Consider the following 26,230-nt stretch of genomic DNA (forward strand, 5'->3'; position numbering starts at 1 on the left):
AGTCTCTCTGGGATTACATGAAGAGACAAAGATCTGAACAAGCCTACATCCACTGATCTGTGGTTAGTTCTCAAAGGTGCCTGGAAAAGCCTCCCTGCTGAGATCCTTCAAGAATTGTGCAAGTACACCTAAAATAACTGATGCCGTTTTGAAGTCAAATGGTTCGTATCGCGCAGCCATGGTTACAAGAGCTGTCTGGAATCACAAACAGCTCCCAATGTGAGGGGCCCAAGATCTGCCAGAAGAGGAACGCCACCTACTGCAGGAGGGGGATGGTTTGAACCCCTGTGTGAACCCCTGGATGAAGGGCGGATGCATGAAGACATGGAACGGGTGAAGCGCAGGGTTGAGCTCCATGAAGGAGCATGGCGAGAACCACCACTACCCAAAGGAGAGGGAAGTGAGACGGAGATAGTCATTCAGGAAGGTTCAAAGTGTGTTCTGGGAGCTGTGCCAGTGAACTTGTGGTCAGGTTTCATGTGGGTCACCTGAAGACCCACATTTGAGGCCAGGTTTGGCAGTCGCGTTCACTCCAGGTGCGTGTACATCAAACAAGTCCTTCTCTTGTTGCCAATACTTCAAAAAGCATTCTCTGAAGACACAAAATGCTTTCTCTGAAGACAAAATGCTTTAACAGCCATTTTATTGAAATAATGCAATAAAGTGTCAGCATTAACATTTTAAATACAAAAACAACACGAAAAGCAATAAAGCATCCAACAAAACAATCCGGACCCAAAATTCGTCGCAGAACTCGAGCCTCAGTTACATCAGTACCCCAGGAAGAGCATCAGGATCTTCCACTCAGGTGATTAAAAAGAAAACGACAGACAGATGTACCTAGCTTACATGCATACAGAGTGGCAGCTATATTCTTAAGAGCACAGAAAGGAGTCAGTGATGCCAACAACCAATGCCTTCTACCATTGCCCAGAGAACAATGAGCACAATCAACTCCCTCTACATACAGGAAGTACCATCATTAGAGCATCTTCTAGTGTAGACACCAAAAGAGATGTCATGAACACATCCTCACACAGTATGATACCGTATCTGTGAGGACTGCATGGATACATGTCAAAATCAGCTATGGAAGTAAAGAATGAATCAACAGAACTCAATACTGGAGGGTCACTGTGGAAATACTAATGTCTTTGATTTTCATGAATCTACCAAGTCTTACTTGAAGCATTACAGATCAAAACGATTTTGCATGACTTCTTTTTATGAGAGCAGAATATCGACAAGTCAGAATGTACTATTGTGCCTAAAACCAAAGACAAGTAACAGCTGGAAAAAAAACATGCATCACAGTCTGAAGTCTTTAAATTAGAGGTAAGGCATGTGATATTCTCTCAGGTGAGGTCCGTTCCATTAGAGTTCCAAAAAACAAAAATCGAACATTTGGAACAGAGCCATCACCGTTTAAATATCAGCCATCCAGTGGAAAAAAAGATCAAAGTGCATCATAACCAACTGTGTGCCGTAAGCTTGCGTGTATGCATCTACAACTACCACGTCTGTGTGCAAGAAGAAGAAAAAAAAAAAGTATCCTACAATTAAAAATAAATCCCTGAAATAAATCATCACACTGTGATTGTAATATATTCAAATAAAGAGTCGCTGTTATTTGCGGGGACATCAACCCAAGACAGGCAAGCAGTACCATGCCTCTAATGGCACAAAAATGAATACACACTGCACATGTTCTTTCTAAGGGACACATGGGATACATTTGGCAAATGGGAAGGTAAAGTAATAAAGGGAGCGTCTTGGTACTCAGCAAATAAGTTTCTGTATGCTTTACATTCCACGTTACCCGTAGCAACTGCAAAATCGGCTTGGCGTGAGGCGAGTATCGTAGAAGCATGTGAACATGTGAATATTTCCAACTGAATGAAAAGAAATCTGAAATGTTAAGTACAAGTTTCCTTCATGGCCCTCTGTGACTACAAGACATGTAAAATACTATTTCAGGACACTGTTTCAAGCCTGTTTGTTACTGGTTACTCGATCCTTCAGCCAATAGAGATCTAGAGTTGGTAAAACAGAAATAACAATATACCCAAATCATTAAATAACAAAACAGAAATAATCCCAGATGACTTTGAGAACTTGACATAGCAACTTTACACAGAATACCAACTCTGGAATTTAAATCAACCGAACCCACAGAAAGCAGACAGAAACAATAAACAATTCAATGATGCAAAAACATTTTCGTCGCAAAAGGTGGTGTTGACCGTCGACGTATAAATCTGCTCTTCAACACTGTACAGTAAACAGCAGACAGATAAATAGATTTCCCTTTAGAAACAAAACGTCTGGGTCTGCGTGGGAGAGACGTTCAGGAGTCCGACATTAGTGGCGCGCTCTTAGACCTTGAGGAGGTCCTCGTCACTATCGTCAGGATCCGACTGCGTTTTCCTCTGACGTTTGCTGCCAAACCCGGACGTGTTCCTGCTCGTCGGGTCGTCGAGCAGTCCCACGAGATCCTCGTCGCTCTCGCCGTGGCGATGGGCGGCCCGGGGCCGGGAGGAGGACGGCCCAGAGCGGACGTGCACACCCGGCACGGTGAGCACCTCGTCCTCGCTGTCCTGCTCGTCCAGGGAGAAGGAGCGCAGGGCGTCGGCGCGCACCGGCTTGGTGGTGACGTGTCCGTTCTCCCGTGGCATCTGAGCCGGAGTCTCGATCTCCTCCATCAGCCACTCCATCTCGTCCTCACAGCCGTCCTCGTCCGTGTTGACCTGACACACAGGTCACATGGCCTGAGCCTCAACTGGTCCTATACAAATACTGGTATGCTCTTATTGTGTCCGTAATATGAAGTTGAGATGTTACCTTAGAGTACTTATATGACACGGAGTTTCCTCTCTTGCAGCAGCCTGTGACTTTCTGCATAAGAAGCCCCCTAAAATACAATCAAGAACAAATTACCACATAACTCAGTGGCTAAAATAAAACATTTCTGTGGTGGTAAAAGGTCAAAGAATTGGTTCTATAATGTCAAATAAATGAAAACGCTTTTATTTTGTACCTTCTCTCCCGCTTGTATAGAAGCAGAATAAGCAGACAGGCAGTAAGGACAACTAGCAGCAGACTCAACACTGCCCCTAGTGCCTGACTCCGGCCCGACAACCCCGCACTGTCCTTATTCTGCTCGTCAGGCCCCTGAATCACAGAACTACGACAAACAAGAGGGAAGCGCATGAACTCACGAGTCAATAAAAGCACAGGAGAAGGAATCTGAGGCGGTGCTGTGACGTACTTCAGCTTGCAGACTGTGGAGGTGTGCCATACGAACAGGTACTGGCAGCCGTCCGACTCCAGCAGGAATTCCGGGATGCCTTCCCCGGCCGCGGGGCTGCAGTGGAACAGGATGACGGAGGAGACCTTCTTCGACTGGTCGCGGCCGCACTTGGACTCGGACGGCACCAGCACGTCCAGGCTGTCCCCTAAAAACACCACATCGCTTGAACAAAAAGCAATCGACAAGGCAAGTCGCCCCTGTGAACACGGACGCGAGAGGAGTGCCCGGCTGTGCCTTTTGGATCAGCTGGCTCTGCCCGGATCCCTTACAGGGCCCGGATCTTACCTTTAATGTAGTACTTGGCCTTGCTGGACAAGCCAATCCTTCTGCAGTAGGTGGCGTTCCTCTTCTCCTGGCAGATGTTGGCCCCCTCGCATTGGGCCAAGGAGCTGTTTGTGATTCCAGACAGCTGGATGTGGTAGATGTAGCGGTCCCCGTTGGCCCGAATGTCTCCAGTGGCTTTATGGAGGCTGGAAGTTTAAAGAATCCTCAGTGAACTCTAAAGAACTGCAGAATGTGTGTTGGAAAGGTATTCAAGCTCCATTTATTTACATTTTTTATTTGAACCGGCCAGACATAAAAACAGCACGGCCCTGTACGTGTGCCTTAAGACTATATAAGAAGTTACAAGACCTGTAGTACAGGGCCCCCAGACTGAAGGTGGCCCCCGTCTCTGGAACTTTAATGGTGCCGTTAACCATCTCCACCTCCTCCCTCTTCATAGCACACGCCGTCCTTGTCTCCCACTCCACCCAGAACTCACATGCCGACATGTCCTCCCTACACACAAGTTCAACTCGTTTTCTTAAACAAACATTAACATTGCCAACATGCGAGTGTGTAAGCATCATTAAGTAAATGAACTGTAAAATGGTACTTGCAGGGTTATTTATTTCCAAGGTTAATCCCATACAAGAATGAATGAAATAATGACTAAGGGCTTTCTCCATTAAAAATGCTTGGGAGTCCCGGGGCAGGTTTGCTGCACCACCCTGCCCCCGACCGCGCGACTTCACTCACCGCAAAAGCTTGGGGTGTCCCACCGTACTCCCACACGTCAGCTGTACGACGGTTTTAGCTCGGCGAGAGTTCCCACACACCGCCTCTCCCATGCTGTAATTCACCTGAATTTTTCCATCTGGGAGAGGAAACAGTGAGATGTTGTTTTCAGTATTTGTCCCTGCGAGTGCGCTACGGCGCAGGTGCGTAGAGCGGGGTGACAGGACGGCTAACCGGCTAGGCGCATGGTCTGTGTGTGCACCAGTCCCAACATCTCCGTCTTCCCGCCCGAGCGCTTGCGGCACACGGCGGCTCCTTCCGGACAGTCGGTCAGGCCGCCGTGGATCCCCTGGCACAGGTTGATGTAATACCTGCGAGAGGATGGACACGAAAGCAGGTATTTGCTTTACGAAGGATGGCGTGATACTGGCTAAACACACACACATATATATCACAGCTGAAAGTTGTGGCCAAACCCACTGATGTAAGAAATTGAACGTGATTTAGAAGCGCATCAAAGCAGGCACGCACGCATCACTCTTGTCCGAGCTGGTGAATTTCCAGGGCTCGGTGAGGGAGGAGAGGGTGCGCAGGTCGTAGGTCTGGTGCTGGCTGGTCAGCTTACACTCCATCTTCTTAGGGGGACAGACCACGCTGGTGTGCCACTGGAAGGTGCTGGAGCACCCCTGGGTCTCGCTCAGCAGCTGGGGCTGGCCCTGGCCCGCCGAGCGCTCACACGTAAACAAGATGGATGACTGCCTCTTGGCGGTCACTGAAAAATGCAAATCATTTATTTACACGCATGGCATGCTGCAGTACGACTGGTCTTCAATCTACCCAAGTTCTCACATGTGACTCCTCTGCTACGCTCTCTTCACTGGCTTCCAGTAGCAGCACGCATCAGATATAAAACCTTGATGCTTGCTTACAAAGCCAAAAATGGACTGGCCCCTCCCTATATGATGTCCATGGTAAAAAGCCGACCTGTACAGCGAACACTTAGAACCTCAAGCTTGGCTCGACTTGAAATTCCATGGTTAAAGTCTCATGGAAGACAAAGCTCCAGACTATTCTCCGTCCTGGCTCCAAGATGGTGGAACAATCTTCCATTAGCTGCTAGGACTGCAGAGTCTATTGCTATCTTCAAGCGTAGACTGAAGACCCACCTGTTTGTTGAGTTCTTACCAGAGCACTAATTCAGCTGATACCACTTGCCATTGTTCTTAAATTGTATGTCTGTTTATGGTTATTTGTGCTTCTTGGCAAACGTCTAACTTGCAAAACACTAGGTAATGATACTGACTCCTGTAGTTTAGTAGTAGTCTGACTCAATGGTGTCTTGAATTCTGGCCTATCTGTACTATTTCCTAGGATGTATTCTGTGATCAGAAGCAAAGCACTTTGTAAGTCGCTCTGGATAAGAGCGTCTGCTAAATGCCCTAAATGTAAATGGCATGAAGTGGCTCAAAACATCTCAAAAACATAGAAAGTGAAGCTTTGCAGATGTCGAAGGTGCCAAGTTGACTACGGGAAGACGGCAGACGAGAAGGTGTCTCACCATTGGAGCAGGCACCCCACTTCTTGTCCTTGTCATAGTTGGCCGTCGTGGCACACCACTTCTTGCCGTCCTGCTTCCCCTCAGTCGTGCACTCGGAGTAGGACTGGCCCATGTAGGAGAAGGGAAACACGCACACGTCTCCTTCCTCCGTCACTGCAAAGAGGAAGTGAGGAACTTTTATCGACCCAAATCTACCCAAGAACACGTGCGATAAGACAACAGAAAACCAAAAAGACTTTACAGCCCGATCGAAATGCCTGCGTCACTCCTCTATGAGATTGACTCCGTTAATGAGACGGACGTCTGGGCGTGTGAGGACACGCGTGCACACCCGGCTCTGGGACCGACCTGAAGGACAAGAGTCTCCGCCTCCGAACTGCATGATGATGGCCTGCTCCTCCCTCTTGTAACTCAGACTCATGGCCTTAGTGATGCCAAAGGAGGAGTTGGAGGAGGCGGAGACCAGACACACTGGACTGCCCTTACACGTCTCGTCCGTCACAGGTCCACACACGCTGATCTTATACTGGCCGGTGGGAGCAAGGACCTGGAGAACACGACAGGGTGATCTTAAAGACCGCGGCACGGATTGTGAGGTTAAGATTTTAATGGCTTAAAAATGACAGTTAAAGGCACATTCCTTAAATGAGTCAAGACGGGATTCGGGCGTGGTGGTGGGAAGCTACCTGATTGACCCCAGAGAGAGATGAGAGGTCAAAGGTGTATTGCAGCTGGGAGACGCTCAGCTTGCAGCCCTGCGTGCTGACCGTCTCCGCGCACACCAAGGGAGTGGCCCACTCGAACATGTACGTGCAGCCCTGCTGACGAATCATCACTGGAGCACCCTGCATGCACAACAGAACGCCTCGTGTTAATCGGCTCCACGATGTAGAAGGGTTTGCATAGATCAGACTCCTGCTGGAGTCGGAAAAGCTCTCACCAGTTCTGTGCCTCTCTGGCAAGTGAAGAAGATTTTGGAGGTGTAGTTGAAGCTGGGATCAGCAACACAAGGCGTTTTGCTGGCAAAAGAGATCTCCACCTAGCATTAAAACAGATTATTCAGTGGTTACGGAACTCGCCTGGTAATCAGAAGGTTGCCGGTTCAAGCCCCACCACAATCACACTGCCACAACTGGGCCTCTAAACAAAGGCCTCAGCCAGTTATTCAGAAATTTAAATCCCTTTGGATAAATGCCATAAATGTAAATACAATCATATAAATCTTTGAGTAAAAAAAGTGTCTACCTCATCCTTAGCATCAATATACAGGGGAGCGCTAGTGACACGTCCAATGTCCTGTACAGAGAATATAAGTATCGTTACCCAGAGAGAAAGAGGAGATTCTTTACAATCACACTGCAGTTATGCTGGAGCAATCAAGCCCTCAGCATCAAAGATCTGACACCAAACCTGTGAAGCTCACCTCGTCAACTGGACAAACCCATTACACACAGGGGAAAAGACATCAACCATCCCACTAAAACCGCCCAGCAAAAGTAAAGACCCTCTGCATATCCTGACTATGCTGTCCCGATCCAAAAGAACTCACTATTGGGTCACCGTCGACGGGGTCCATACACACGGCAGCTCCGGGAGGACACGTGACCCCTGGGATGGGGTTGAGGGGCTGGCAGATGTTGATGTAGAAGTCAGGGGAGGTGTCTCTGTCCACGTCCTCGTTCACTGCAGTGTAGTACCCGCTCAGGTGGATCAGGGGACTCAGATCCAGCAAGCTGGTTCCGTTCCAGACCGAGCACTTCACCTAAAAACATAGGGCGCGTGTCCGTGTGAGACAGCACAGAACCAGTACCAAAGCAGAACCAAAACCATCGCTTAGTGAATGTGGTTGGACTGGTCATTAGTGGAGTAAACTGATTCTGAAACCATTAAACCATCGCTGATTTAAAATTATAATAATAAGCAAACTTACCCTTTGGGTGACTAAACTGGGTGACTAAACGAATGTATAGTTTAAAAAGTTATAAATAAATCAGTAGTGATCTAAGAATGTTACAGGTACATCAAGATATGCTTATATATGTATAAACTACTCTTTTTTTGCAAGTAAAAAATTCAGATGTCATCAATCTCATTTATTTCATTTGGTAGTTTGTAAGGAGTCAAACTTCTACATTAACCAAATGCCCCAAAGCATAAGGTCTCACACAACTAAACCGTATTACATTTCCCTCTGTGTGGGCGTGGGCGTGTGTGTGTGTGTGTGTGTCTAAGCCTCTGTACTGCGCAATGTGACGACAGCAGTTTGGGACTCATCAGTTATCATATGTAATCAGTAACAGATCCACCAAGTTCCTGAAGCAGCACAGGATACTGGAGTGAACTGGGAGAAAACCAATATCCCCCTCAAACCTAGTCGACACCATCGCTCTGAATATTTATTTATCTTGACCACTGTAACATACCTGCATCAACTCATTAGCTAATTTGGAGTTCCTTGCTAGGCAAGTCAGTTGCTTTAGAGAACTGGGGAAATGTGAAAATGGACTACATTTCCCATGTGCCCTTGATACCTGCTCTTCGCAGACCAGAGGGGTGTGCCAGGAGAAGAAGTGGGTGCAGGTGTCCTTGTCCGAGGCGACCAGCACAGGTTCTCCGGTAACTCCACCCTCAGACTTGCATATGAAGCTGATGATGCTCTTGTGCTTCAGGGCGGGGTTGGCTGCACACGTGTCTCCGCCTTCGTAGGTGAGCTCCACGACCTGGTCCTTGTAGACCAACTTCCTGCTGGCCATTCCACCATTCAGAGCGGTCTTGTGATCCTTCACACACACACCTGGAGCGCAAACAACAATAACAACAACGTCAGCATTGCCTTGTCATGTCGTGACGCAGTGTTCATTTTTTATGGCGGTAATAAACTAAAACTTAAATAAATAGATAATAAAACCAAGCAGTCACCTGTTCCGGGAGCACAGCCTGTGTTGTTAATTGACCCGCACGGGTTGAGCCGATACATCTTGGTGCTGTCGTACACAGTGTATCCACCATCACGATGAAGGCTATTCAGGTCAAAGAGATGCCCTATGGAATAAAGTAACACAGGCAATGGACACATGACCTTTCATTGGCCGGGCGGGTGAGAAGCAGGTGTGCAGGCAGCGGCCTGACCTGTGGCCGGGTTGGTAACGCGACAGTCTCCATGCTGCGTCCTGTTGAGAGGGCAGGCGGCGGCTGTGAACCACACGAAGGTGTAGACGCAGTCTTCCAGTGCGCTGATGAGAGTGGGCGTGGAGTCCTGCGGAGACACCAGAGGGCGCCGCTGAGCAAAAACGTTCAGCTTTACGTGTTTTTGCGCTTTCATGGAAAAGCAGCAGAGCGCAGGTTAGGGGCCTCACCACTTTGTCGCGGTGGCATTTGAAGCGGACAATGGTGGTCCTGTTGCGGTCGCCCCCGGGACAGGTGTCCCCGTGCGTGTATTTCAACACCAGGACGTCCCCTTCCCCCTGCAGCCCTGCCTGCGTCTCACCCAGACTCACGTACTGCTCGCCGTCCTTCAGACAGGCAGCGGCACTGCTGGGACAGCCCCATAAACCTGATTCATGTGGACACACACACACACACACACACGTACTCGCATGCTAGCAGACTACCAGTCAAAAGGACAGGACTATATTGTAAACATAAGGTCTAACTTTCCAAATATTAACCCCAGTTTTGAAGCAACACACACTATTCATTTATAATTGAATCAGAACTCAACATTATAAGTAAGCAGTTCAGAGAAGCAGTCTAGACTAGGCTTAAACCACACTGTGAACTGGCAATCAGTTCTAGTTCGGTACACACCATTCATTGGCACCAAGGACTTGCACACGTTGATATAGTAGCGCCGATCTTTCTGTGTCCCAACCACCCAGTTACTGGTGTGCTGAGTTAGGGAGGAGAGGTCATACGAGTGACCGGCGCCGTCACTGCAAGAATAAGAGTCAGTCATAACCTGCGGTCATGCACCATTCAGACGAGTCAAGATGGACGACGTGGGCGTCCTCACTTGTAGGAGCAGCTGATGGTCTTGAAAGGAGGGCAGGCCAAGGTGGTGTGCCATTCGAACAGGTAGGTGCAGTCTGCCGTCTCACGAATAAACGCAGGTTTCCCCTGTGGTTAGTACACAGACAGAAAAATCACGCTTTCATCATAGCATCTACTATACCAGGGGCCTCATATACAAAGATTTGCGTGGATTTCTTACTAAAAATTGGCGTACGTACAAATCCAGAAAATGTACATCAAATCGTGCGTACGCCGGAATCCACGTACATCCCAATCAACGTGGAATTGAGCGCACAAGGTGACACGCCCCCTTATAAATATGCAAATTCATTTAAATTTGCCCTGTACCGGAGAAGTTTCCTCTCTGATCTATCACAAACCATGTCTAAACGGGAAAAGAAGAGGAACTTCACTGAATGTGAAAGTGGAGACGCTCCTGAATGAGGTAGAGGTGCGGAAAAAATGTTTGTTTGGCACGTTGTGGCATTACGGCAAAGCGCAAAAGGTCTGAGTGGGACAGCGTGTGTGAAGCTTTAAATGTTGTGGGGTCAAAACAATGCACACTGGCAGAATAATATAATGCACCTAAAAAATATCAGCGATGCCCTCACTAACATCAGCGACTCAATAAAAGAATTGGTTAAAATTTGAATGCTGTCTCTTACCTTTTTATATTTTAGCTATGATTTGTCGCCTTGCTTGTATAGAACCTGGGTTAGACTACACATAAATTTGTCCTGGCTCTGGGTCCACTGGTTGCTCCACCACTAACAATGGCACGGCATACCTGTGCGCAACATTGTGCAGGACCCCACACGCCCTCACAATACGACACACATTCTCTGGCCAATACATGAGCATCCCCCGGTCCTGTCCAGCCAGCACCACCGGCTTTTCAGCTGCCCAATCGCCCTCTCCACGACTGACCAGGTGCGAGAATGGAGAGAATTGTATCTACGCTCCCGGTCAGTCTGTGGATTACAAAGGGTCATCAGCCAAGTCTTGAGCGTGTAGCCACTGTTTCCTAAGTAATTTAACAATTACCCATGTTTTAAATGAATTATTCTATGCTGGAAATGTCAAATGCTTTTATTAAAATGCTTAAAATTTGTTGCTTACCAAGAAGCCACCCATCACGCACTCTGCTAGCTTGTAATCTTATCCCAACCATGCTGTTTGTAAGGATGTACGAATCATGGGTTGATCCAGGCCAACGTGCCACTACATTAGTAAGGCACATTTTTGCATCACAGATTATTTGCATGTTTATGGAATTAAAGTGAATTAAAGTGCTTTCTATTCACATAAGCAAATTCCTCCTCAGATGGTGCCTTTATAGAAATGTGTGTGCAGCTCAGATTATCTTAGGGAAACCGGCAATCGCTGCAAATTGCGCTTTAATGTTTGCCTGGTCAACCGCTTCATATGGGAACTTTATATACCTAGCTGACATGCAGATGATCCCAGAACAGCTGGCATGGCTCAAAGATGACTGGGATATCCCCGACCGGTCTGCCAGTTCTCTTTGAAACGAGTAAGTCGCCAGGAAGCCGAGACCCAACTCAGCACAAGAGGACAGTTCTTGGAAGTCTGAAACGGCTTATAAGCCAGTCATCCTCATGGGCCAAAATATCATAATGGTTACGGAAAACGTGCTCTCGGCAAATTCGGCCTTTAGCAATATCTTCTAGTAATGCCAACGCTGCCATCTCCCAAGAACTCAAATTTTAATGCATGTTTATATAATCTAGGCTAAGTCGAAACACGTAGAATGATTATTTCATTAAGGCAGTGAAATTGTCTGATTAATTTACTGTTTAATTTTCTGATTACTTTACTTTATTTTACACAATACGGGCTTTATTACAATGTGGGCGTAAATGGTATCTTAATGGTTGTAATTTCAATGCATCACCTCCAAGTGTCGCTAATTGACAAAAACACATTAGAAACATGAGTACACCTGAAGTGAAAGTGTCGTGGGTGTACGCACTCTCACGTTCAAATCACATTTCGTACATCTGACCGTTTGCGTGAAACATAGCGTACGCAATGTTTTTGTGTGTACCCACCTTTTGTACATGAGGCCCCAGGAAGTTGTTGACCCATGAGCCCACATAGTTTGAGGATTAAAAATTACCAAACAACCAACCAAATAACAAAAAAAAAAAAAAAACAACAAAATATACCGGATTCTTGCTGTGGTCACAGGAGAAGAGAATGGCTGTTGAACGCTCATAAATCTTGTGGCAGGCCTCTCCGTTAGTATAGTTGATCATGATGACTCCATCATCAAACGTCAGGTTCCGAGTAACCATCCCTGTCACGAGATAACGAAGCATGAAGCCGGGCCTCTAACAAAACGACACCTGCTTTGCAAAACATGCAGGACAATCTTAGGTTCCACAACAAAACCTACTGACCGGCTATCCTGTGGGTGGTGCCCTCTACTTGACAGGAGGACACGGCCTCTCCGGGTCCGTGTGGACAGACTGAGGTCTTAATGGGGCTGCACACCGCAAAGTGATATACATACTGGTCGATTTTCACCTCGTGGTCCCTTCCAGACAGCGGCGTCAAGTCGTACTCAAAGCCGCTCCTTGGGTCTTTTACCATACAGTTCTGTCCTGGAGGGAGCAAACATGGGCGTGTTCAGACACGCGCTCGCTAATTTTAAACACACATTTCAGTAACAGATTAAGAAACGTTTAAAACTGAAAAGTAAACGAGACACCTGCATCACAAATTTTCCATTTAAAAATCATAATAGCAAAAGTTATATTATAGTTAATAAAAGTCATACACTTCACATATTTACTGATAGGACAAGCTTATTTTTCTTCAGCCAAGCAAAGTGCATCTGTATGAAATTAACATGATTTAAGAACATATGTACGTAGTCGTGTGTAGCACAACACACTGCCCTCCCTCTTACCTTGTACTCTCTTAACAGGACAAGCCTCCGAGGTCCTCCAGATGAACACATACTCACAGCCATCTTGGCGATCGAATATGGGCGAGCCCTTGAAACGGAGGGACAACGCATTTCAATTTTTAAATTCTGTTTAATAGGATAAAACCTTGGCGAGAAACGAATGTCTATTTCAAACACATATGGCGGAGATGAGGGGTGCTGCAGACTTACAGGGCTGTCGTCACACTGGAAGATCACCCGTGTGGAGTATCGAGCTCCAGAGCCACACTTATCTCCATTCAGATACACAATGCTGATGGACCCATCGGAGGCGGCCTGCAGGTTGGACTGCACGTAGCCCAGATTCACACCTCTGCCATTAATCTGGCCACACGATCCTATGACTCCGACTGGCAAAGATGAAATCGGTTACCGCTCCCATCTCTCCTACGGTTTTAACTCAGTCCTTTTAGTATACAAAAAATAAAATTTAAAAATCTAAAAAGTCAACTTACTGGGGCAGCCGCTGATATATGGCAGGGGTTTGCACACGTTGATGAAGAACCTCTGGGAGCTGGCTTGGTCTGAGGTGTCCAGGGGAATATAGGGTTCATTGTCTAGACTCAGGTCACTGAGGTCGTATTCGTTCCCTTGAGAGTCTGCAAGTACAAATCACAAAGAGGTCAGTAAAGAACACCATATCTGCATCTTCAAAAAACGAACTAATAACTAACTAACCTAAACAAGAACCTTATGACCTTAAATATTTCTCATTAGCATTGAACATTAGTCATTAAAACTGAGTATTATTAAAAAATACAATAAAAATCAATAGATGCAGAGTACAGAAGATACAATAAGGATGGAAATTCAATCTAGTGGAGATGCATTGGGATGTTAGGTTAGTAAATATTTACTAACAAAATTTACATTGGAATAAACGTAAGGAAAATATATATATATATTCGCTTACCAGTGACCCGACAATCCACAGGTGCAGGCTTGCAAGCCAGAGCTGTGGAGAACTCGAAGAGCACGTCGTGTTGAACGTGCGTGGTGGTGGTGTTGGTGCCTAGCTCCTCGTGAATGAACTTGAGGGAGCCCGTAGTGGCGTTCTGGTCACACACAAAATTAATGGTGAAGGTGGCTTTGGTGCCTGCAGCATAAGAGGGACAGTTCATTGGGGAATATTAGTGAGAATGAACAGGGATCAGACGACACACTCCGCATTACACGACTCCGCAGGGCATTATGTGAAGCTTGAACCCACCCAGGGATCCGTCCATCTCTCCTTTGTATGTGAGGGTGAGGAGGCCATCTGTGGACAGCTTCAGAGACTGTTCCACTCCTACAGGGTTCTGCGGCTTGCCCTGCTCCAGCAGGCAGCCTGATATGTTCTTCTGGGCAGTCGATCCACACTCAGGTGCCCCAGCACAGATGTTCACCTGGTCCATGTTACAAGTAACCTCAATAAACAACGTCTTCGAATACATCGAAATTATTTTGAGACGTGAAGTACCTCATGACCCTTGTAATTCAGAGATACCCTGAGGAGGCCAATAATTTGTTTGAAGCTATTAGTGCCCAAGTTGGAATGCTAAGTAACAGTGGTGTTTCGCTTCAGAGATACCGTGTGTTCTTGTTCATACTGTAAACGCTCAGAAATATAATACAACTGTGACCAGTGTTTTTGTTTTCTTCAAAAGCAGCCTCAAATAAAAAAGAAAAATAAATTCTCTTACAATGAATTTATTTCCATTAGCAGTGGTGTGGTATCCTGTTTTGGAGGCCAAAGGATGTAGGTTAAACTCAAAGCCTGTGTTGGGATCCTTCACTGAACAGGCCTACACACACACACACACACACACACACACACACACACACACACACACACACACACACACACACACACACACACACACACACACACACACACACACACACACACACACACACACACACACACACACACACACACCGGTTACAATATTACATGCCTGTTCTATATAAAGTACACTTCCTGTGACAGCAAGATCTCTGTTTATACATTGTTCACAGTTCTAAGCACCACACATCAGTCCCTGTTGTGTCTATCTGTAATTACACACACCCATTTGTTTTATTGCTCCTATTTACTTTAGATCACTTCCTGCCTAGTCTGATGTGATCACAAAAAAATGATCACAATGGATTTTTATATGCTGCAAACTTTTACTGCACTATAAACTATTGTGCAAGTATAATGACAATAAAGCATGATGAAGTCCACAGGGTCCTCTTACCTGACTGGTGTCTACAGTAGTTGAGATGGCACAAGCTGCCTCTGTGTTCCATATGAAGTTAGCCGTGCAGTTCTGATTTGTGAACAACCGTGGACCAGACGTCTGCTTGACATACGGACCAGAGAGAAGAACACACAAACTGACACTTTGATCGAAAACTCAGATTTGTTCCCAAATGCATGAATTCACTGCAATGCATAGTTTACAGCCATTCACTCTGTGACCCGGCGTACAAGTCAGTATGTCTTAAGATAAAATGTGCATTTATGACACTCCAGCAAGCTTACCTCAGAAACATATTCATATGGGGGTGAGGAGCTCAAGCCCAAGAATGAAACATTTTTGAAAACAATTACAGTGAGTCCCCGCTTAACGATGGGTCTAGTTAACAACGGACTGGAGTAATGACCGACCTTTTTTGAATTTCGCGCAGTGCACGTAGGAGCTGTGGCAGCACAGTAGGGTGTTGCGGGGTATTGTGTACGATAAGCTGAGGCAGCACAGTAGGGTGTTGCGGGGTGTTGTGTACGATAAGCTGAGGCAGCACAGTAGGGTGTTGCGGGGTGTTGCGTACGATAAGCTGAGGCAGCACAGTAGGGTGTTGCGGGGTGTTGCGTACGATAAGCTGAGGCAGCACAGTAGGGTGTTGTGGGGTGTTGCGTACGATAAGCTGAGGCAGCACAGTAGGGTGTTGCGGGGTGTTGTGTACGATTAGCTGAGGCAGCACAGTAGGGTGTTGCGGGGTGTTGCGTACGATAAGCTGAGGCAGCACAGTAGGGTGTTGCGGGGTGTTGCGTACGATAAGCTGAGGCAGCACAGTAGGGTGTTGCGGGGTATTGTGTACGATAAGCTGAGGCAGCACAGTAGGGTGTTGCGGGGTGTTGCGTACGATAAGCTGAGGCAGCGCAGCCTCCACCACAGACCATCTTGGCAACTCGATCGCTCTTTCTCATGCTCTATGCACGAGAACATTGTTCGTTTTTTTCTATACTGTATTTACGATCAAAGCGTATCTAAATCTAGGGTCACGCTTAACGACGAAAACTGCTTTACGACGGACTTTTCAGTCTCTAACCCCGTCGTTAAGCGGGGACTCACTGTATAGCATCCTCAAGCTGATTCAGATATACCCATCACACATTATATTAAAACCACCTGCCCAATATTGTGTACATAGCCTTCCTGTCCCTAAAACAGCTCTGAGCCATGAAGACACGCACTTCATAAGAGCACTGAAGGTCTGATACCGATTCGCTAGCAGCAGATCCATCAAGTCCAGCAAATTGCAAGGTGAAGCCACAATGAATCAGACTTGATTGTCCCAACCCATTCCAGAGATGCCTGATCGGACAGAGATCTGGGGAGTTTGGAGGTCAAGTCAACACCTTGTAGACGCCGTTGGAGAACACTTGTGGGATATGACCAAACGGATAAGCCCTCGTACCCAACGTGCATTAGTCAGACTCTGGCCCCCGTGGCACTGATGCTGGTTCACGGTAATCTCCTTGCTTGGACCACATTTTGTAGGTGTGTGCCACCCTACTGGGACTCAAACCCAGGTCCGAAAGGAGGCAAACAGGAACTCTGAACTCCGGTACAAAGCGCCAGTTCCCAGGCATAGCAGCCAGAGCATTTAACCATACTATGTGACTGTCTCCATCACAAGGTGCCAACTACTGCATACCAGGAATGCCCCACAAATTCCTATCAATTTGGACAGGTCATCTTGTTCTTTTATTTCCAATCCTAGTTGCTCATTTTTCCGACTCAGAACATCATCTTCGAGATTTGACTGTTCACTAGCTGCCTACTATATCCCACCCTATGACAAGTGCCTCTGCAATTAGGCAAGATGGTGTTATTCAATTCGGTGGTTTTAAACGTTGTGTATGATTGATGCACTTTTGCAGAATCACTTCTCTAGGAGAGCGACCAGGCCCTTACCACAGGTCCATTTGAGCAGACGAGATGAATGCGGGTTGTGTAGGTGGTCATCAACCCTTCTGCCTCGCACACCGACCCATCGCTGTACTCCAGCATCAACTGGTTCTCCACCAGGATCACCGGGCCTTTCTTGGCTACTCCCATGTTGCTGACTGACACCTTTTCCTTAAGAATGCCCTGGAAAAAAATTGACATGCATAACGTGTAATGAATTATGGGCATTTGAGTTTTGGAACACATGGGTTATACGTATGGCATAAAGTGGTCAAAGTAGACCAAATCAGGAGAAGGTATTTCGGTCTGCTGAAATACTGCAATTTATATAATTCATTTTATATCAATCCCATCTTAAAATTATCCACTAACTGGAAAGGATTGCACCAACTTCTTCCTTGGTAGGCAACAAACAAAGGTGCTCCAATCAAGAAGAACCTCCTGCTTTCAGCATTTACATTAGGGGCAGATTCATGCCTCCCTAGACAACACCGCACACACAGTCGCCCACGCACGGACCGACTTGGCCGACCTGCTCGGTCTCGTATCGCATCTGGCAGACGGAGGCCATCCGGTCACAGTCCGGCACAGGTCTGAGCGGCCGGCACACGTTGATGTAGTACTTCCTCAGGTTGCCGCGGTCAGACAGATCCATGGTCTGCCAGTTGCTGGGCCCAGTCGACCGTGACAAACTGCGGAATTAACAGGAAACGAGCAAGTTGTTCACTACACATCCACGAATGCAGCTCAATACAAAAATGTCTGAACAAAAAAATACAAAAAAGATACTTGGAAATGAACAAAACAGTGACAGGTGAGAGGAAATGCAAAAACATCGTGCTTTTGTTAAGAATGATGACTGATTTTATGCTTTGAACGTGCACAAAATAAAGATTATTTTGATAACCGTGTGTTTACTGCTTTGAAAACAAATTTCACCTTGACAAGTCATACTGTTGGAGGGTAACAGGATCGGTCACCGTACACTCCTGTGGTCTGTCAGGACAGGCGTAAGAGGTGTACCACCTAAAGTTGTAGGTATAGTCATCCTCAGCCTGGGTGTGACAAGATCATAGCCAAGACGTTCAGTCGGTTTTCAAAAAAAAAAGATTTTGAGCCTTTTACTAAGCCCAGACCATTTTTATAATAACGGTAGTGTTAAAAGACCTGGTACAGTAATTATGCAAAAACACAGTATGTGTCCACAGAGCAGCTCTGCAAAACTGACAACAAAACTGCTTATCTATGATCTTGCTGGGAAAAGTACAGCATTAATTCAGCTGGACTGTGAACCTTAGTCAGCAGTAACAGGACACGCAGGCACCACCCTTTCTCTTTCTCCATCTCCTTTTTATAGGTACAGTACCTGAAATTCAGGTTTGCCTGGCCCCGCCTGTCTGTCACACAGGAATGAGATGTGTGTGGAGCGTGGCGTGTGGTCGTGGTTGTTGTACTGAGAGCCGTTCAGGTAATCCAGCTGGATCATACCATCATAGTACGACAGCCTGGTGTTAAATTCACCGAGGTTCCACGAATTACTTACTGTCTTACTGTGGAGTGAGAGCAAAGAGCATTAGAAGAACAGCTCTACATGGTCTATGAAAAACATCTTTAGGGTTAATGGACCTTAAAAAGGTGGCCTTGCCTCTGGTCAACCTGACAGGCTCCTGCAGTCTCTGGACAATTTTCAGCCTTAACACTTCCACAGACGTTTATCAAGTAATCATAACTGCCATCGAACACGTTATAGTACTGCCCGTCTGCCTTTCTTAGTGGGGTCAAGTCAAAAGAGAACCCTGGAATAACAGAACACTCCTTCACATGCTGCCTGAAGGGACACGCAATAAACAACAACAACAACAAAAAAACACCCCTTCAAGAAGTTGGAGATTTAAGTCTTCATGCTGGTTGGCAGTTGGGGAGAAGGTTCTACCTGCAGTGGAGTCCTCCACTTTACAGTTATCTCCGGTTGCTCTGGAGAGTACACAGGCGGCGGCAGTCTGCCACTCGAACTCGTAGACGCAGCCGTCGTTGGACACGCTCCTCAGGGCGGGCGGGCTCTCCATGTCCCCTGGTTTGCACTTCATGATGATGATGGACTTGATCTTCGTGTTTTGCCTGCACACATTTCCCTCCGTGTATATGAGCCTAATGTCGGTCCCCTGAGGATCTTTCTGGGGCGACAAGAGGAATTTGCCAAGACTGATCGAATTCCCCTTCCCTGAGGAGTGAGAGCCAAGACAAAACTTTAACAAGACCACTGGGACTACAACCAACATCATATATTTTGTAGAAGGCGGTGCTTACCAACTGCACATATAGCTGCATCTTCAGGACATGAGATGTTTGCCCCCGGCTGGACAATCTTGCGGCAGACGTTGATGTAAACATGCTTTCTGTCATAATCTGGAATGTTGGCGTCCATGGCTTCCCAGTTCTGCGGTGTATCAGACTCTGAAAGGTAACACCACCATGACTATTGACTACATGAATATTTAATACGAGCTAAGGGCTCAAAAAGTGCTACACCGTCAGACTTTCACCCATGTTTCGTAATATGAAATTAGGCCGACTGTAGCAAGTATTACATCACATCAGTGAAGAGGTAGTCTGAGGCCAGGAGTTCTCTTAGTATGCTGTGTATTATGCCCAATCGAAATCTCCAGTCTCAAGGACTCCGACATTACCTGAAAAGGTCCAGCATTGCACTGGATTTGCAAGGCTACAGGGCTGTGCCTCTATACAAGGTTTAGCATCAAAATTGTCAAAATTATATACTAAAAGTAAAATGTGCACAGCTATTCCTGTAGCTACTGTTTACGTTATCGTGCGTTTAAAAACTGAGGCTGGCGTTCAGAGGCACAGCGGTTTATAAATGATCCAATCATCCATGTTCCTGCCCAGCCAGGCACCAATATGGCAGCCATCAGTCCAAGTTACAGAATAGGCTACATTGTTAGAGCCAGTGGACCCACTGTTACATCAGAAGTTATATCAACCTACCATGCCACATGAAAGAAATGCTAATAACATTTTATTAAAACACCTTTTATTGCAAGCATTCCTTTTTCATTTTAATGTACCGAAGCCTTGAGGCTGTCTCTACAAGTCCAGAGAAGATGAGAGATTTAGACAGGGCATTAGATAACTTATATGTTCTGATCTCGGCCCAGTGGGATGCAACAAGTGTGATAATTTCTTGTAATAAGCTACACGTCTTCATGAATACAGACATTATGTTTAACTGTCATTTACGTATATAATATTTTGAATAAAAAAACTAAACTAATGGCATGTAATGAACTGTAACACATTAACGAGCTCAAACCCTCACCTGGGTAGCGCGTGAGAGGGGAGAGGTCGTACAGCTTTTTCCCATCCGTGACCCTGCACACCAGATCTTGGTTTTCCTTCACACACGCATAGGCTGTCTGCCAGTTGAAGTAATAGGTGCAGTCCGTCTCGCCTGTGAACACCGGGTTGCCGTTCCCTGACGGGGAGACAGAGCCAAAAGGCACTCTGGGTAACGTTACATTCGAAGAGCCCCCCCCCCCCCCCCACCTCCTTAACCTGAATAACATAGGAGGGGGAAGACCGTGGTTGTCACACCCACCTGCGGTCGCATCGCACTCAAAGTTGATGATGGTCATGCGCTGGAAGCCTGAACTACACCTGCTTCCTCCTGGATAGATGAGAGTCAGATCTCCATCGGAGTACCTGGGTCATGGGAAAGGTGGTCTTAAACATTGCTCCTTCCACACAGATTAGAACAAACATACCCTGCTGTCGGACATTTCCGTAATATTTAGACTTTTTTTTCGTTGTCTCCGTTCATGCTTTTTTATTTTGCTTTGTTAATTGTTTTTGTCATTTGTTGACTTTACAGTTTCCAAATGCTTTTTGTGGACAGTGAGCTGGCCAACCTGAGTGTTTGATTCTGGTATCTCCCAGCGATCTTGTTCACGTTTCCCTGGACATTCATCTGGCAGGAGGAGACGTAACCCTGGTCATCGCTACACCCCTCAGTTCTGATGTCTCCACATATGTTCAGGAAGAACTGATAGTGGTCACTCCCACTGCTGGCTTCCGCCATATAGGGGACGTCGCCAGCTGCACGAGACAATGACAGAAAGGAGGAATTAACCTAAAAACGTATGAACCACATTCATATCCGAGAAGTGTCCCACTCAACCGGGACGTTTCTTTGTTGTTTCTAGCGACTCCACGGAAATTCTGAGAACAGCCACCAGTGGACCGTATTACTCACTCTGACACGCCCACACTTCAAGTCGCTGCTCTGTAACGAGTACTTACAGCTGTGCGTGAGGTGCGTGAGGTCGATGGAAATGTCATGTTGCTCGCTTGTCAGTTTGCAGTCGTGACTCTCCAGATAGTCTCTGTGGCAGGCGTACTCGGTCACCCACTCAATCTCATAGCGGCAGTTTGTCTTGGCAGTCAGCTTGGGGTCACTTCCCTGAGAAGAAATTTTTGTTTGTTTTATGACAAGATAAGAATAAAACGATGTCGCGCCGTAAATACTCGCTTGTGTTATTTCATAAATACTGGCTTCAGATCGTCAACTCATCTGGCGATTACACCGTACAATCGTTTGACTTTGTTACACAAGTGCTGTGTTTATTTAGGCAGCTTCGGAGTGCAGGCAGGGCCCCCATTTGATCCTCTATGGGAGGGGTGGAATATGGGTGGAGCCTTTATTGAGAGTGACTATCACGGGGCGGAGTTCCTACCTGCTGTCTGCGGGAGGGGCAGAGGAAGGTGATGGTGACAGCAGGATGGTGTCCGTTGCAGAGCTCAGACTGGGATTGGCTCTCATACCTCAGCTGCAACCTACACACACACACACACACACACACACACACACACACACACACACACACACACACACACACACACACAGAGAGAATGACCACGCTGGAAGAGGATCAAGGTTGCTGATTGCTGGTGGGGCCACTAGGGGCTCGTACCTGTCGTTTGAGATAAGCGTCAGTGGCGTGACTGGTATCCCCATGCTGAAGGAGCCATTGCGGTTGGTCACACACGCAGCAGAGTCTTTAGGACACTGGCCCTCCGCTCGGTCTAGTTACAGACAACAGAGATCAGTGACTCCAGCTTCTAACCAAAGAAACAGCTGACATAGCTCAGACACCACTCCAATGAGGCAACAAACTGCAATTAGACTCAGGACTATAATAAGATATTTTCCCTTTATGAAACCACCATCAAACCTAATAACCCGGATCAAAGTAGAAGCAGACGGAAAGTGTATAACTTCCTCTGTGAAACCCCCTCAAATGTTTCAAAATGTCTGACCATGAGGCCAAACAAACTGAAAGTTTGGAGGAGTGCCGATTTGGACGAAGACAAATTACTATAGGTGACGCATTGCTATACAAACTCACCCAAACTCCTGCAAACATTAATATAAAAGTCTACATCATCATCAGAGTCATCAACCAGGTAGCCGTCCGTGATTTTGATGAGAGGGTTGAGGTCATGTTTTTTCCCATCTGAATCAAACACGTAGCAGGGCACCTTAAAAGACAAAGGCACACACACTAAAAAAAGAGAATCACAAGCTTACATTGAACAGCCGAAGTGTTTAAGTATTTATAGAGATCATATAAGTATTGAAATAACCTCAGACAGACACGTTATGATCTTGTTCATCATCCCACCCCCATTTACCTCCACATGTGGCTTGAACTTCCCTTTTCTGCAGGCAGCGTATGTTCGCCATTCAAAGTAATGCACACACTGGGACTTGGTGACAAACTCCGGGGTGCCCTTCAGTACAAAGACATGTTCTCTGTGAGTGAACTGCAGCGATGCGCGCTTCACAGCCAGAAGTGCACACAAGATACTTAGATACTAGCGCAAAAGGAAGTTGTGACATTTCAAATAACATTTTCCTTCACCTGCTGTAAACTTCCTGCATTTCACTGTCGCTAAAAGCCAGTGAACACAGCTGTTGTTGAATTCAACCGTAGGCTGAAATAAGCTTATAAAGGTTAACTATCAGCGTATGATAACGGACTTGCTGCTTTGATAAGCAAATGTGCTGTGTATTTGAACTTAAAATTGTTTTTGCCGCACATTAGACACACGAGATACGATATGCAGCTCGACAGCGTTTTTAAACAAAAGCCATCGACCTTCCCTGGCTGTTCTACTGCTGTGAACAGACCCTCTCCCTGCTACGGGCGTTAAATAAGTCAGCAAAAAGCCTTTTATCTCTGTAACAAAGGCCGAACTCTCAGCAACTGCTCTGAGCTACAACAAGGGCACTCGGTTTATGATCAAACTCATGTTTTGAGGGCAGGAAATCATAACTGCTGCATCATGTATCACTTTCTGAATATGACGATCTGCATTAATCCATCCGTGTCGGTTCTTACTCGGTGTTACCGGAGATGAAGCAGAAAATAAATAAATAAGGAAACCCCTGCATTGGCAGGTTGAGGTGTAGCCGCCGATGCTCTGGGCCTTACCAGAGTTTTGCCGCACAGGAAGGTGATGCTGCTTTGCACTTTGTTGTTGTCTTGGCAGGTCTGAGTGCCATTGAAGGTCAGCACAGAATCGGAGGAGGTCGTCAGAGTGAGTTCACCTAGACCAACAAGACACGTCTTGATAAGTTCATTACACAGTTTCTGTAGATATTGTTTACACATCGGCATTTCTCTAATTGGTTTACCCCTTAGCTACAACACACACATATTAAATTAAAAATCATGGTGGGCCTCTTCAAACTGGCTCACGTTTCCCAGCGAATGTCCAAGAATACCCATTAATGTCTCCCCAGTGACCAAAAAACATCAGAAAACACAGCGGTAGTGATGCTACATACATCTAAAACATCCCCTCTGCCCGATAGTCTGACATTGCAACACCCAGTGGAATAAGCAGCCTGAGAACGTGACCCACTAAAGGGCCTTTCACCGTGTACACCAAACATGCCATCTAGAGTGATCTGGCAGGGGACCGACACGGAGCTTTTTCACTTCTTGACACAGAGCGACTCTGACGGCTCACCACTTCACCAGCAAACATGCAAAATGGCACAGCGTGTCTTCATCTACAGTCCCTGTATCACAGGCAAGTACACTTTCCCTAATATACAGCTGCTGAATTTGCATTTTGAATCGTATAGCATTCCAGGACACTTCAGCCATACGATAACTATGGCCTACTTAGAGTACAACACACATCAAAACAACCAAAAAAAACCAAAGACCACAACAAAACACAATTATATCAATACAAGCACAAACTACAGGTATTATTCAGGGAAACAAAGTGATGTGAAGTGTCACTGTACTCAACTTAAACCTGTACAAATGATGTATATGGTCTATTGCTAATATAATTGCGACTGCAAAGTCAGGATCACTTCTTAAGTTAAAGTCTGAAGCAAAAACATGTACTCCTGCTAAAAGTTCAAAGGTTTATTCAGACATTGTTAAAAGGCCAGAGTGATCTAGTTCACACCAAGATAATCACATGACTGAAGATGTGTAGTGTCCAAGTGTTTAGTTTTCACTATAGACACATTCTAGACCATGTCAACAACCGTCACTCACTGCACAACACTATGGGTAGATTTTGGAAAATCCCTTTTAAAATGAACTCTGGCGATGATTAGTTACTTTTTGATACATTACACAAATCTAATATAAAAACACAACAAAGTCCAAAGTGAATATCCTACCTGCTATTAGTAGGCATAAATGTATCAACGGTTTAAAATCACATTCATTTACATTTCCTCTAGTGTAAAGGGGTTATTGGTCATTTTGGAAGCCTTGGACACTACTGTATCGAGGCCTTTATGGATCACATCTGCATGTTTACATTATCTCCACATCAGAACCGAGTCTAAAAGCCAAGCTGGAGATGAAGACCCTCCTTTTACATGCCAAGGAATTTGTCACCATTCAAACTGTAAAAATAACTCCATAACTTCCGCACTGGATATATTTGTAGATATATTAAAACATATATCCAGTATCACGTCACTATGTATACAACACAAGATGAAAGAAACCATTATTTAAATTCAAATGTGCTCGTGTGTGGATCTTCCCACAGGACAGACGGGTTCTTCGCCTAATGGTGTAGCCTCACGTTTTCTTCTTACCTGCTGACCGACTCGTGGTGCTGGTGAGATCTTGTGCACATACCGCTGTGCTATTTCCACAGTCTGTGCTCGGAGACGAAGGACATAGCTTCAGAGTGTATTTCACTTTGGTGTCTTGGTCGATAGCCTCCCATTTATACCTGGGGAGGGGGGGGGAGGGAAATAATTATGAATGCACTTAATCATTTTCCAGGCACCTAGATCATCACGTATCTTTCACTTTAGGGAATTTAAATATATATATGTATGAATGAAGACGTTTGGATGCACAAGGCCGCTTGTATGCACTACCAACCTCACCTGCACAGATCCTCATACCACGGGCTGCCGCTGGACTCCTTCGCCCGGACCACAGACCACTGCAGTGCGAAAACGAAAACAGCAAATGCCACTTGGGCCGCTCTGGCCCGGTTAGACGCGCGCATTCCGCCCGTATTTTGGTTCCGAGGGGAAAAAAAGAAACTAACGTGCGTCGTCCGACATGATACAGCAAGTCTCGACCGCCGCGGCTGGAATCACATGATGAAGAGACACATGATAGTGGTCACGTGGTACCGCTAGCTTGAGTCATCATCATCATCGTCATTTCGGTTTAGTGTCTTTGTCGGTGGTTTCAGCAACCTTTCAGGCCCGTTTAGAAACTTTTTTTTTTATCTAGCGACTTATATAACGATCTGGGTTGCTTCCCGTAGAAGAGAGGAGCCGGCGCGGTCCCGCGAGAGAGAGGCGCGCGGTCCCGCGAGCGAGAGGCGCGCGCCCGCCGCTTCTACTCTGCCCTGCGAGCGCGCGGAAGGACGGGATTTTAGCAGGGAATAGAAGCTTAGACCGCAGGTTAATTTATAGTGTTTATGGGTTATTCTCGCTATTTCATACTAGTCCTGTTGTCTGACAACAGAGAAATATGTAAATGAGAACAGATTTAATGGGAATTCGGCTGCATTCATGCACACAGTATACTTGAGATCAAACTGTAGAGAGGCAATTAGATGTAAAGGGTGACACCGTCTGGCAATACGCATACAGCATGCAAATACGAGACAATGGCCATAATATTTAATATAAA

At 46.2% G+C, this 26,230-nt stretch overlaps 1 protein-coding gene across 2 annotated transcripts; it reads right to left on the reverse strand.

Annotated features, from left to right (window-relative positions):
* Positions 1-626: 626 nt before the first annotated feature.
* On the reverse strand, positions 627-25,817 carry igf2r (insulin-like growth factor 2 receptor). 2 transcript variants are annotated; one of them, XM_077017795.1, is made up of 48 exons: positions 25,468-25,817; positions 25,168-25,307; positions 23,522-23,637; positions 22,719-22,817; positions 22,433-22,565; positions 21,998-22,109; positions 21,761-21,860; positions 21,327-21,486; positions 20,936-21,122; positions 20,626-20,729; positions 20,347-20,502; positions 19,320-19,466; positions 18,946-19,233; positions 18,658-18,808; positions 18,379-18,562; positions 17,952-18,067; positions 17,545-17,704; positions 17,019-17,195; positions 15,075-15,179; positions 14,535-14,636; positions 14,063-14,237; positions 13,766-13,948; positions 13,308-13,451; positions 13,024-13,202; positions 12,814-12,901; positions 12,302-12,505; positions 12,068-12,198; positions 9,880-9,983; positions 9,675-9,799; positions 9,224-9,420; positions 8,997-9,123; positions 8,787-8,909; positions 8,399-8,661; positions 7,417-7,629; positions 7,113-7,163; positions 6,808-6,906; positions 6,554-6,712; positions 6,216-6,414; positions 5,868-6,020; positions 4,841-5,081; positions 4,544-4,680; positions 4,331-4,448; positions 3,944-4,090; positions 3,596-3,780; positions 3,269-3,455; positions 3,038-3,184; positions 2,842-2,911; positions 627-2,747 (listed from the first exon to the last, which is right to left on the reverse strand). In XM_077017795.1, the coding sequence occupies exons 1-48, from the start codon at positions 25,590-25,592 to the stop codon at positions 2,376-2,378; spliced, it is 7,383 nt and encodes a 2,460-aa protein (XP_076873910.1). In that variant the 5' UTR covers positions 25,593-25,817; the 3' UTR covers positions 627-2,375. The 2 variants fall into 2 exon arrangements, with proteins under 2 accessions (XP_076873910.1, XP_076873911.1); XM_077017796.1 differs by having other exon boundaries at positions 15,075-15,176; positions 25,468-25,816.
* Between the last annotated feature and the right edge of the window lie 413 nt (positions 25,818-26,230).

Source organism: Brachyhypopomus gauderio, chromosome 9 (assembly GCF_052324685.1).
Source record: "Brachyhypopomus gauderio isolate BG-103 chromosome 9, BGAUD_0.2, whole genome shotgun sequence".
Lineage (NCBI taxonomy): Eukaryota > Metazoa > Chordata > Actinopteri > Gymnotiformes > Hypopomidae > Brachyhypopomus > Brachyhypopomus gauderio.